The sequence below is a fragment of the Triticum dicoccoides genome, chromosome 3B (assembly GCF_002162155.2).
Source record: "Triticum dicoccoides isolate Atlit2015 ecotype Zavitan chromosome 3B, WEW_v2.0, whole genome shotgun sequence".
Taxonomy (NCBI): domain Eukaryota; kingdom Viridiplantae; phylum Streptophyta; class Magnoliopsida; order Poales; family Poaceae; genus Triticum; species Triticum dicoccoides.
The window spans coordinates 563,647,721-563,660,724 of NC_041385.1; the positions used below are offsets into that span (position 1 = coordinate 563,647,721).

The 13,004-nt window shown below is 42.3% G+C and overlaps 1 protein-coding gene across 2 annotated transcripts in view; it reads left to right on the top strand.

Annotated features, from left to right (window-relative positions):
• LOC119277098 overlaps nucleotides 1-12,861 on the top strand; it is a 14,496-nt gene extending 1,635 nt beyond the window's left edge. Inside the window, exons 2-8 of one of the 2 annotated variants that reach the window (XM_037558317.1) lie at nucleotides 376-1,115; nucleotides 1,836-2,992; nucleotides 4,317-4,396; nucleotides 4,481-5,129; nucleotides 5,210-5,291; nucleotides 11,093-11,140; nucleotides 12,413-12,861. In XM_037558317.1, the coding sequence (XP_037414214.1) occupies nucleotides 376-1,115; nucleotides 1,836-2,992; nucleotides 4,317-4,396; nucleotides 4,481-5,129; nucleotides 5,210-5,291; nucleotides 11,093-11,140; nucleotides 12,413-12,616 (2,960 nt within the window). In that variant the 3' untranslated portion in view covers nucleotides 12,617-12,861. The remainder of the gene's footprint in view (nucleotides 1-375; nucleotides 1,116-1,835; nucleotides 2,993-4,316; nucleotides 4,397-4,480; nucleotides 5,130-5,209; nucleotides 5,292-11,092; nucleotides 11,141-12,412) is intronic. The other variant, XM_037558318.1, reaches the window with a different exon arrangement.
• The last annotated feature ends 143 nt before the right edge of the window (nucleotides 12,862-13,004 follow it).

Below are 13,004 nucleotides of genomic sequence, written 5' to 3' on the forward strand. Positions count from 1 at the left end.
AATGAAACCAGCAGGACCTGTAATATCTTTGGGACTGGAGAACAAAATAGTAATATTTCCTAGCTTAATTGCAGATGCCCAAATTTTCTTTTGGTAGCGTCATGTTTAAGTACTCTTTTGTAACCAGTTTTATCTATGGCACCCAACAGCTTGGACGGGCAGATATGCATCGTATTAACCTTGTTTCCAAGTTGCTCTACTTTTTTATTTAGGCCAAACCTTTGTCAAGCTCTCTCTCTGTATTCTCACATTATTTAAATTTATTTTAGAGTGCATATGTACTTGGTTACAAGACTGAAATCTTTATAGTGAAAGCGGTTATCTCCTAACATGTTCAGAAACCGTTTTCATTCTTTTCCTCGTCTATCCATACAGGTTGCACAAGTGTACAACGTATCTTAGCTAAGCTGATTCCTCAATATGCCTCGTATTGTCCTACTGCACTTGAGGCAGCAGCTAAAGTCTCCATCAAGATGTACAATTGGAACTTGGCCATTGTAACAAGAGGGGAGGATGCAGATGGCGTGGCATATCAGACTGCTAGGGCTTGTATTGTTGGCTTAGTTGACATATGCTCCACAGCATCTCTTGAAGCTCCCAAGTCATCTGTTATCACAGGAATCTGTTCCGCAGTCTATATGACTGTCCTCACTTTCTTCATTTCAACATTTGATGGGAAGGATATCCATCATATAGGCTCCAGAAGACTTTCAAAGCTTCAGGACCCCATGGAGTTATTAGATATTTTAAAGCAGGAGTCAGGGGATGACAGCCAACTGGCACATGATTGTTTGTTTGAACTGAGGGCACAATCCTTGCTATGCATATTTCTTTTATCCCCAGAGAATCTACTAGAAGCGTGTTTTGCGTTGATTGCTTCTGCAGAAACTGACCATATAAGAGGACTGTACTTTTTAAATCAGCTGACCTGCAATGTGAGCAATGATATCTCAGATCTTGCTCTGGACAATAAGGCTGATGTGGCTTCGCAGTGTACTGAGATGGAAATAGATCTGTCTGGCACCAAAGAGATTGTTGATTCAAAGCCTTCTTCTGATGCGTCTGGCGTTTCAGGAAGGTCTATGGTAGAATCAAATGAGTGTTACATCACAATGGTATGTACATTTTTGGCTGATGAAGCATTTTCACCTTTTTGGTACATTTGGGTTTTGCACAATAGAAACAATAATGGGTTGTAGCGTACAATGGTAACTCCAGAGAACATTTTGAAACTGATTAATTTGGTTACCCATCTACTTCGGCTCATACATTTGTTTGGTTATGGATAGTTGAACCTGAATCAAGCACTGTTTTTTCATTTCCTGTTTATAATGATGGTCTGCAGACATTTAAGGTTAAGTCAGAAATTTATTAGCCAGATTTGCTATGGGAAAAGGATATATTATGCATGCCTTTTAGAGATTGATTATTTATGTTGACTTAAGCTAGCGTTACTATAAAATTATGACTCAGCAACTCACAATTTCCTAATGGCCGTGTGAGTACCTATGTTACCTCCTGCCCTTTTTTTTATGGTTGGGTGTTGACGTAGACCCTTGGTTCATGTTTCTGTGTGGATAGGGATGAACTGATTTTGCCCTTCCAACAGTCACTATTCTCTTGTGAATATTAATGGAATGATTTCTTTTTTGTAATAAAAAATAAGAAAATATGAGGGGAGGAAAAAGTGCACGGGCACTTAGGAGTAGATAATGAGTTGGTGATCTCTTGGGTCTTCGTTGCAATCCTCCACTTAATTATGTGGTAAAATCCTGTCCTCTAGCTTTGCTTCACGTTGCAGGGACCTTTTTATTTATTTATTTTTATTCAAGCAGGCAATATCTAGACATCCATCTTTGAGAGGTTGGATACTGCGGAGGTACAAAAAATTATGCGATTCCTGTGGATCTACTGTGCTTTCAGAGGTATCATCTTGTTTAAAAGTTTTGGGCTCTTTATCAGAACTCGATGAGGATAAAAGTTCCATGGACTGTGAACCATCAGTGCTGGAGAAGCCCGACAAAAGTGCAGGAGAAAAAACTGTCAATATTGATACCCATGTATTAAAGTCTGTGCAGACAGATGATGTGAAAACTGAGAAGCTAGCAGATGCGAAAACTGGTGGCCGCAAGAGTGCAAGACCTGATCTTTATGTTGCTTCTGTCTCGAGCGATGTAATTTCGGTCTCAAAGGAACTTTGGGTTGGTTCACTGGGAAATAGTGCTGCAGAGGCACTAGTTCGATCTAAATTCGAGGAGTTTGGCCCATTAACGAACTTTTTATTTTATCCTTCCAAAGAATTTGCCTTGATTGAATATGGAAACATAGTGCACGCTGTTCGGGCATGTGGATATATGCGGGGCTCCTCTATTTGGGGTGGTGATCTTCAAATAAGGTATTTAGATAGACTTATAGGTAGCAAGGGATTTGTTGGTGGTATAGCTGTTGGTGAAAGCTGCCATATTTATGTTGGTAAAGTCAAGAATCAGAAAGAAAAAGATGAGGTGTTCAATGAATTGAAGTCAGCAGGCCTGAAGAGGCCATGTGCCTGTATCGATATCTCCGGCGAAAATGCTTTCATTCTTGAATTTGAGACATCAGTTGATGCAGCTGTTGCAAAAGCCCATATTAGGCGCCAAGCTCATTCAGATGTTTGTTCCCAGGATAAGAATACATCTATTCATCAACTTTTGGTACATAACATGGACAAGTCAATCCCTGAGACGGAATTTATCAATGCTTTCTCACGATTTGGTGAGGTCAGTAGGTGGCAGTTTAATCGGATTGATGGGAGCTGCTTGATAGATTATGAATCACACAGTGCTGCTGCCTGTGCAAAGTCGCAGATGCATGGTGCAAGGTTTGGCTTGAAGTTGATTAGTGTTGAATCTAGGACATGCAGCGTAGGAACTGTTCACGACAAAACATTTTCACCTGTTATTCGAATGCCAGCCCAGAACCTTCCGGACAGCAGCAGTCACCATGAGATCAGGTTAGCCTTTTTTTCTAGCTCTTACATGGATAGTTTCTTGGTTGGACCTGTTGTTATTTGGTGTTCACATAGATTTTCTAAATAGATAAACTACCATACTATGAGACCATAACAGAAACATAATAGGTAAGATAATGTCCCACACATGGACGGTTATCGACAAGCTAAACTAAAGCATAGAAGTCACTGGTGGTTAATTTGATTAGAACATAGATCCCAAAACATGCTTTATGACCATGTCTCTTCTTTGGACGACTTCTCAGTCAGATTAACGTGATTGTGGGACCATCCCATGATATTTATAAACATGTCAACTTTAGATATGCAACTGGGCATGTTTTGTCTGCCTATTTTTAGCATGTTATTTCTGGTCATCTAACTAGAATTTTATGAAGATGCAACATTCGAATTTAAATATACCATGGAAGATACTTCTTGATTTAACCTCTTTTTTGTCAATGTGATTGTTACATGGGAAATTGGTGTGTTTTGTGGCACTACGGTTGTGAGCCTATGCATATGTTTTTGTTAGCACTACACATATATTGTTGCTGCCTTATGTTTTTTCATATGCACTATTTATTTATTTGTCAGTCCTAAGTACAGAGTACATCAGATTCACTCTGCTCCCGATCCAGTACAAAATTGAGCTTTTGATAAGTATCCTACGAGGAGAGTAGCGGGGTACTCTGCAGTGTTACCACCACTAGTACATGCTCATGCCTCTTGGGGTATTGTATCATTGGATCTGGTTACATGTTCAAAATATGCTACATACATATACTCCCTCCGTTTCGAAATAATTGTCTTTCTAGAGATTTCAACAAATGACTACATACGGAGCAAAATAAGTGAATCTACACTCTAAAACATGTCTACATACATCCGTATGTTGTAGTCCATTTGAGATGGCTAGAAAGACAATTATTTCGGAACGGAGGGAGTAGGTTATAGCTGATATTGGCATACTGCAATCACGCAGTGCATATGGAAACGACATACAAACAAACATGAGTAGCGGAAATTATAATTCACAACTCATGGTTCTTAATACCAGCTTGCAATTGCAATCACGGAAGTTGCATCTAGGATTTACTTAAACACATACTTGAACACTCATTACCATGCCTTCCTCTTATGTTAAATAAATCAGAAATATATGGTGCCTCGAAAGCATCAGAACACGGTGCCCTCTTATTTAATTTATATAACATGCAGACATAATTTTCTAGTTTACCAATACCAATTTATGTATATTATTTATGATGTTTACACACCACAAGGGAAAATTTGCCATGTTGCATGACAATTATACTTATTTGAGTGATGGGAACATATGCAGGAATCCAAGGGTTTCAGCTTATCATACAGGTTACACAGTACAAGGGGATCGGCCAATATATGGTCAGTATTGTTTAACGAAACAGAAACTTTGCAAGCTTGTGCATAATATAGTTCCAATGTAACAATCCGTTGCTTGGTGTGCAGGTCCACTACCTCCCAGTACACAACAATTATGGCAGTACAAGGATCTAGAGTCAAACAGGGCTCCACAAGGAATGCCTCCCTGCCCACCTGTTTCCGCACATCGTTCTTCTGTAATGCCACCACCACCACCTCCTATCCAAACTTCTTTTGTTCGTCCTGTATATCCTGGTCCGGGCAGTCCATGGGAAAACACTACACCAAATCCACCCTTCGGCCGTGTTTCTCCTCGCATTGTTTCTCCTCGCATGATGCCCGGAAGTAGCTTCCGTATTCCGTCTGCTCCTCCTCCTTTCATACCGTCATGTATCACCCCTCTTACACAGCTTCCTGGAAGCTCAGCACAGCATTCAGAGAAAATGCCACCACCTATACCAAATGTAGCTCCCTCACCATTTACACCTCTAGATATGCCACCTCCACCACTATCTCCACCACCATTACCTGTTTCCGAGCCACCTTCTGTTCCACCACCCCCAAGTTCTCCTCCGGCACAACCTTCAACTGATCCTTGTAATTCACAGAAGCCATGCCCTCATCCTCAATGGCAGGGTTCTCTTACAAAAAGTGGCATACACTACTGCACAATCTATGCAAGTAGAATAGAGTTGGATGCTTGTAGATACGAAAGTACTGTTTCTGAACCAGCAGAGTAAGGCTCACATAAATTTACTCTTATTTGCGCATTGCTAATTTGTTACATTATATGTTAACCTTGTTTGCACATTTCAGATGGCCCTCAAGATTAGATGTTCTAAAGCGCACAGCTTTCCAGCACGCAAAGACAATCATCTCCAATGCTCCACCTAATAAAGTAAGATTCTGAGGTCATGTACTCAGAAATATATCTAACCTACTTGTACTTTAAATTTTTTAAGATTCTTAAGTTGTCGCAGTGATAAGGGTGTCATTTTCTTGTACATAACACGTAATTTTTTCTGACTAATTGCCATGTTTTCACTAAATATGCTTTTAATCTGCAAACTTACATATAAACTGTGACACTGCGCCATAGAACATTCTTTGTTTGGGTCTGTTGCCTGGAAGATACGAAAGCACTATTTGATGGGTGATGTTCCCAACAAATGACTTGTGCTTTATACCGTGAAGGCCAGCAGTTTCTCATTTCTTCTATTCCTTGGTCAGTTTCTCCCTTTTGTTTCCCAACCTCCTCTTTTCTTCCTTGTTCTTCAGTTTTCTACTACTCGTATTTTGTAAATTCAATAGCTTGCGGACTGCCGGAGTTTGCCTCCTTTGGTGGCGGTGCTATGTCCTTCAGCGTCTGCCGATACTCTAGGTTTAGTGAGGATCTTGCGTTGCCGTTGGGCACCTCCTCAGCGCTGCTGGTTTCCACCTCCTCTGGCCCCACACTCCGCTGCTGTAGGTGCCTCACTTGTCTTCATTGCTGTCTGACTTTCTTTTCTTGCTTCCGGCGCCGTAAAAGGTGTGGGAATGTCTGTTTCTTAGTATTTTTGTATGCCAGTTTTGTTTTATTCAAGGCAAAGTTCTATAATGTTAAAGCTCCAGTTGTTTGGGCTGAAAGTTGATTCTATAGATTTTGAAAGCATGAATTGTTTTGATTAAAAAGTTGGCATGTAATGAACTGAAAGTTGGCTCATCTGAATGAAAGTTGGTTCTCATCTAATTGAGAGTACGTATTCATTCGTTTGATTCAATGTTGAAAGTTCTGAATCCAGACCTCTGGAAGTTGATGAATTGTGAAAAATATCTTGTATAACATTTAGGAAGTTGAGTTCGACAGTTCTTTAAATTTATTGCTATCCTTGTCCTCGACAACAGCATCACTTCTGGATACAAAGGTAGGAGGTGGGAGGCGGCAGGCGTTTATAGCCCCAACAGATGTAGGCCCCGTGCATGTCGGTCTCTGTAAGAAACTGATCATTCCACCGATTGTCTGAAAAACATGGGTCCACTGTATCAAGGCAGGGGCAGCAGCATGGGAGGAGTCCATGTGAGAGAAGAATGAAAGTCCATTGGGAAATCGTAGCATTATGAAAGCGTCCAATTGCATTAGGAACGAGCTAATAAGTCAAATCATACTAGGAGAGGTCAGAGACCCGAGCATCCATTATATAAGGATAAGGATGGAGTGTATCTGCTTTGCAATCAAGCAAGAGCAATCAATCTGATCTTCCCGTTGTTCTCTAGTCTCAACCTATGTCTACCCAATCCCTTGCAGCCACGTTGCCTGGTTATATTCAGCACAGTAGTTATCCTGTTGTGGATCTAGGTTCACAACATTTGGTATAAGAGCCGACCAGACCACCATGACTTTTGCTGCCAAGACGATATCGTGAAGGATCCTTCATGTCTCTACCCTACCGCTGACAGTGTGCTTCATCAGGTCTTTGATCCTTATGGAGAAGTGGAGGCGATCAGAAATTTTCTAGCAAGGGCATGGATCATGGTCTTCGTTGAATATATGGTTTAGACCATGATGCAGCACGAGCTTTCACGAATTTACAGGATTGCAATATCCTGGTACCGAGTCACTCCCTATATCATCCGGCACTAGACATTGCCAAGTCAATGGTGGTGACAAAACATGATGCAGCGGTGGCAGTGGCACGGTCGCAAGAAGCAGCAGAGGTGCAACAGACGCAGCCAAGAAAGGAGGACCAACAAGATGCAAAGCCAGTGCAGCCACACAGCGGAGGGGTCCGTTTCAGTAGTGAAGGCGAAGCATCAAGTTGTGGTAGCAGCTGAAGCACGTGATTGCAAGCAATGGGGATATGCAGGCGTCGTGTGGTGCAGGTCAGGAAGGAAGCTAGCAAGGAGCGCGAGCTGCTGAGGAAGGAAAGAAAGCAACGTTGACAAGAAGAATTGGAGCAAGATTCATGTGTTGCAGGCTGCAAGAATCAATCACACCCAGGTGCACATAGATTCTTAATTGATCCAGGAGATGTCGAGGACTCGAGCAACTTTTAAGGAAGAAAACCAAAACCATTAAAGGAAGTATGGGTTCTATTCGGTGCGTTTGACAGCTAAGACAGAATAGGAAAGAGCACGAGGTCAAATTGGAAAGATAATTTCATGCACCAAAACCATAGTTTCAAAAATCCAGATGGTTAGTGAACCGGTCGAGCGACTGGTTCACTGGTTCGTCCGGTTCAATGGCGGCAAAAAACAGTCATATTTAATTAATATTTAAGCTTACATGAGAAAATAGGACCTCAGATCCCATGGATACACTCATATACACATATAAAGGGCGTAGCCCACCACTATATCACAAAACGAAGCCACCATGGTGTTCGATCCTCACATGAAACAACTCATTTTAATATTTTTTCGTATTTTCTTCTAAAACATTCTTTTAGTCCTATGAAACTGGACAGGTCGCTGGTTCCCATTATTTCCGGTCAGACAACCGGATTGGTCTGATTTTTTGAACAAAACAAGGGAACTTGGATTGAGCTTTGACTATGTTCCCTTGGAAGAGAGGCCTACAAATGGAAGAGTCCAAACCTTGAGAGATGCCCAATTCTGCGGGAGAGATTCAGGGCTCACACAATTGCAAATTTTTTGTCTGAGTTTGCCATCTACTGTCCTTTAAGGAAAGGAGTCCAGCAAGTTATGCATATCAATCATGCTTGCATATCCTGTTGAATTAGGCCATGAAAAGTTTGGCATGTTTACTTTCAGGTTTGTATCCAACTATCCATCCAGGAGACAAAATTGGAATGGTTAAGTTGCTTGCATACAAGGAACAGGCCAAGCAGAAAAGGAATGAGAATATCCAGGAGCTAAAAGGAAAGGTTATGTGTCGGTGCACCTCAATCTCTTCTGTGCCATGAGTCTTACATGTGCGCTAGAGTGTCGGTTGTGGTGCAATAGGAGGCACTGCCGACAATGCAACTCCTATAAATTCTAGCATGCATATATGTCTTTACTTGATGCATTGAAAGGGAGCATCGGATCATCTACAATGGGCGTTGGGCTACAAGACTTTATGCTTGAATACAAGGATTTTTTTCTTCCGAAATGGAGGCAAAAAATTTGCCTCATCTATTAAATAAGGAGGGAATAGAGTTTAGAGTTTTACAAATCACCCACATACACGGCATGACAATTACTCACGCAAAATTATAAGCCTTAGTCTTTTAGCTCCCCCGGTAACCCAAAGCTTTGCCTCCTCCAAGATGATGTTAAGAAGGATAGGCGGTGGCGTGCACTTGTGACGGAACACCCTAGCATTTCTCTCATTCCAAATGGTCCAAGTAGTAAGCATGGCGAGGGAGGTCATAGTGCTCCGGTTGGTGGCATGATTGCCGATTCTCTTGTCCCCCATTTGTGGACGGAATCGGCAAGGTGCCAATCAGCGGTATCCATGTGTGCAAGGCCAAGCTTGGTGATGATTGACCTCCAAAGCCTAAGCGTGTAGCGGCACTTAAAGACGAGGTGTGCACCCGTTTGTTGCTCCCTTCTGTAGAGAGGGCAAAGGTCATAATTTGCCCAACCCCGTCTCTCCAGGCGATCGGCGGTCCAAATCCTATCTTGAAGAGCCAACCATGCAAAGAATTTGACCTTGGGGGGAGCCCAAACTTTCCAAACCATGCGGTCCATGGGGGAAGAGTTAATCCAAGGAATTGGGCCTTATACGTGGTGGCCGCCGTGTAGATCCCGTCATTCGAGTGCTAACAAACAATATCATCCTCGAGGTGCTCATCAAGATGGAAACCATTTACAAGCATCCAAAGAGTGAAAAATGCCCGATTTTGTTCACCGGAGACGACAGTGTTGTAGTTGATTTTGAAGATCCATGCATTCCCCTTGAGAGACTCCCTAACCTTCCAGTTCTTTCTCCTGAAGGCCTCAAAAATTAGTGGTCCCTTGAGAGCCTCCCTAACCTTCCAGTTCTTTCTCCTCAAGGCCTCAAAAATTAGTGGTGCAATATCCTTGGGCTTGCGCCCAAGAAGCCAAGGGGAGTCCCAAAACGGCTTTTTGGCGCCGTCCCCCACGGTGATGGTAGCCGAGGCATAGAAGAAATTGAGATCATCCTCCGTGCAAGGGTTGCCAAATGCTACCCATAATTTGCGGGGTTCCTTCCACTCATACCAAAGCCATCTTAGCCGTAAAGCACGTGCAAACTTGTCGGTATTAAGCACCCTAGGACACCATACTCCTTCGGTCTACAAACCGTTTCCCAACTGAACTTGCATTTGGCGCCCGTTGTCTTGTCCGTACCGGACCAAAGAAAAGCTCTTTCAATCTTGTTTTGGCGTCATCCCCCACGGTGATGGTAGCCGAGGCATAGAAGAAATTGAGATCATCCTCCGTGCAAGGGTTGCCAAATCCTACCCACAATTTGCGGGTTTCCTTCCACTCATACCAAAGCCATCTTAGCCGTAAAGCACGTGCAAACTTGTCGGTATTAAGCACCCCTAGGCCACCATACTCCTTCGGTCTACAAACCGTTTTCCAACTGACCTTGCATTTGGCGTCTGTCGTCTTGTCCGTACCGGACCAAAGAAAAGCTCTTTATCTTGTTTAGGTTATCAAGTGTGCTTGGTGGCACGATGAGAGGCGTGATGGAGTACACTGCTTGGGAGGAGATAACCGACTTGACGAGGGCCGTGCGACCAATAGTTGTGATGTTTGCAAGGATTTTGATATCTTTGGATCAATGCAATGTTATAGCTGTCAGCACGTTCCATATCTTGCAAGTTTAGTACATAGTTGATTCAGTCAATGATGTGTGATCGCCATTCAGTAACGGACGGGCCAGCGTTCGTGCTACACGCCGACGGCTTTTCGGAGTTTCGTTAGTAAATGTATGGTGCACTAATGTAGAGGGGACAGCCCGTCCAGGTAGCCTCGTGCAACGGTGCAATTAGTAAGTAAAACGCCAGGTCGCCAGCCATGGCGCAGTAAACACGTCCCGCCATCTGCAGGCGCTCGCACGACGAGAGGACGCAATGCAAAGTGGTCGTGGAAAGTAGCTTCGCCCAGGGTCGCAACTCACAAGGCACCAAAGTGACACGCTGGGTCTACACCGGCCGATCTCCGTCCGCAGAAGCCAACTGGAGCGTCCAGCGTCCAGCGTCCGTCCACACGTACAGAGTACTACGTCCTCCAAAACTCTCCTACCAGCAGTTGTCTTTATTAATGGGCTAGGCCCGTGACGAAACCTACAAATAGCATAATTTGATGTCTCACTCAGTTCGCAGTGGTGATTAAAGTGGGGAATCATGATAAATGGATATGCTATTGCTACTAAAAACAAGGTGATTAGGCTTTGAGCAGAATGTTGACAGCTGATTGTAGGCAATAGTGCTAGTCAAGTTGTAGAGTGTGGTGGTTATGTTTTGATGTTTAAGGTGATGTGGCTGGCGACATATTTTTTACGCCACATCTTAATTGCTTAAGTGCTGTGGCTGCAGTCAACATGTATTTTGTAAATAATACTTTGTGGCTGTGTCGCCTTCAACCCATACTGGCATTTAACTCTTGTATGGTTTCTCTTACTAAATAGAGATGTTTTAAGGATGCTAAGGAGCTCAAATAGTGTGTTGCAGAGAGAAAAGATGATCACCTTTTTTATACTCTTCAATTTGCATAACAGAATATTAACTTCTATTTTTCGTTTTGCAGAAAGAAGTCTGTCGGTTGTTGCCTTGTTCGAATGGTGATCAGAAAGGGGTATGACCAAAATCAACTGCTATGTGATTCAATCCCTTTACTTTTCAAACCATTTTACTTTTGTATATATGCGTCTACATCAATCATATACTGAACATAATAACCTATTAAAAAATATAATTACCTAAACAGACAGCAGATGGAATTATTGTCACTTTCTGTAATTGATTTATTATGAAAACTAAATACTTGTGAATTGCCCCAAGTATAAAAGAGATAGGAATACCTAGAATTTTTAGTGTGGTCTCGCAGGGTGAGATGAACTGACATGATAGTTACTTGAGGCGGAAATTGAATTTAGAGTTTTAGACTAGAGAGATTGGTTTGATGAAATGTATCCTGTCTACTTTTGCTGCTGTATTTACTCTCGCAAATGACCTGGAAGTATTCATGTAGCACCTGGAATTTACTCTCTTGTTCGAGGCAGTTTTGGATAACACAGCTGTTTAACAAGTATATGTATTAACACGACAGGCTCAAGACTTATTTGATTGCATTAAATGGGGGTAGCTATCAGTCTGTTATGCTGGATTTTGCATATTGCTTTAGTGACTGTATGATCCATACTGGCACTTTTATCTAGGGGGAACTTTGGTGGAAATGTGTATATGACTTGATCAATACCTGTCATTTTAGGAGCTGTGGTTGAGCAGCCAGAGAGTTATCATCTTGACAGAAGCCAAAATTGTGTCATTTAGGTGTAGATATCATCAGACAGGGACGATAATTCCATACTGTTCAGGCACCAGTCAGGCAATAGGTGTAGTTTCTTTCCTGACACACATTTTGGGGTTTTACATTTACGACTACATGACTTCTAATCTTGAGTCATAGGTGTTATGATCTTGTGCAAGTTTTACTGTTTATAAGCACCAAAGAGAACTTTAAGCAACTCTGGTCTGCCTCTGTTTTGCCCTAAGACGTGTAGACTTAGGTTTACCTTTTCTCTGGAGTTGAGTTAATTTCAAATAATGAACGTTGAAGAGATATGGACCTGCTGGCCTGCATAAGCTGCAGTATGCAGAATAACAGCAGCATATCTGTCGTATTAATTGCAGCTCATCACCTAAGAATTCTGAGATGTCGTCTAAGTGCTTGAGTGGCTTTACAAGTTGAAAACTTATGAATTTGCAGATCACGTGTGTGCTTTAGTGGATTTACAAGTTCAAAACTTGTGAATTCAACTTTTAGAATGTAATAGTCAGAGATTGCTTCGTTGCAACTTGACGAAAAAGTAGTTGTCTAAGCATAATTACCTTTTGCATCTCGCAGTTCCGGGATTTCATCTCCTATCTGAAGCTGAACAAGTACGCCGGGGTCATAAAGATTGCTCCTGTGAAGCCCATGGGGTCGAGGCTGCTATTTATCCTTCCTCCCACATCTGAGGTGTTTGGACTGCTAGGCCTTCCGCCTCAACCGACCGAATGTCTAATCGCCGTGGTTCTGCCAAAGGAAACAACCACTGAAGTGTCTTGATATAGTTTGTCGTGTATGTAAATCGTTGTAGAACGTGTATGTAATAAACCTTGTCGCTGCTGGCTTTGCGCACAGTAAACAGTTCTTGGGTCTATTAGTATGGCGCTGTGATTCCTTTTGTTTTATCTAGTACGGAGTACATCAGAATGTTAGCCCTTTGAAACTAAGCATTCTTCCCATGCGTTGTAGCATTCCAGTCCTACTACATACTAATGCAAACATCTAGGCAATAAGTTTACTTCCCAGTCTATGTTTACCAACTGAACTGTTAAATCTGGACTGCACGATGACATGATCTACTGGAGAGTTCTCTTCATGACCCAGGAAGCTCCTGATTTTATGTTCAGTAGTAACTTCACGCTGAGATCTCTCATGGATTAAGCATAAA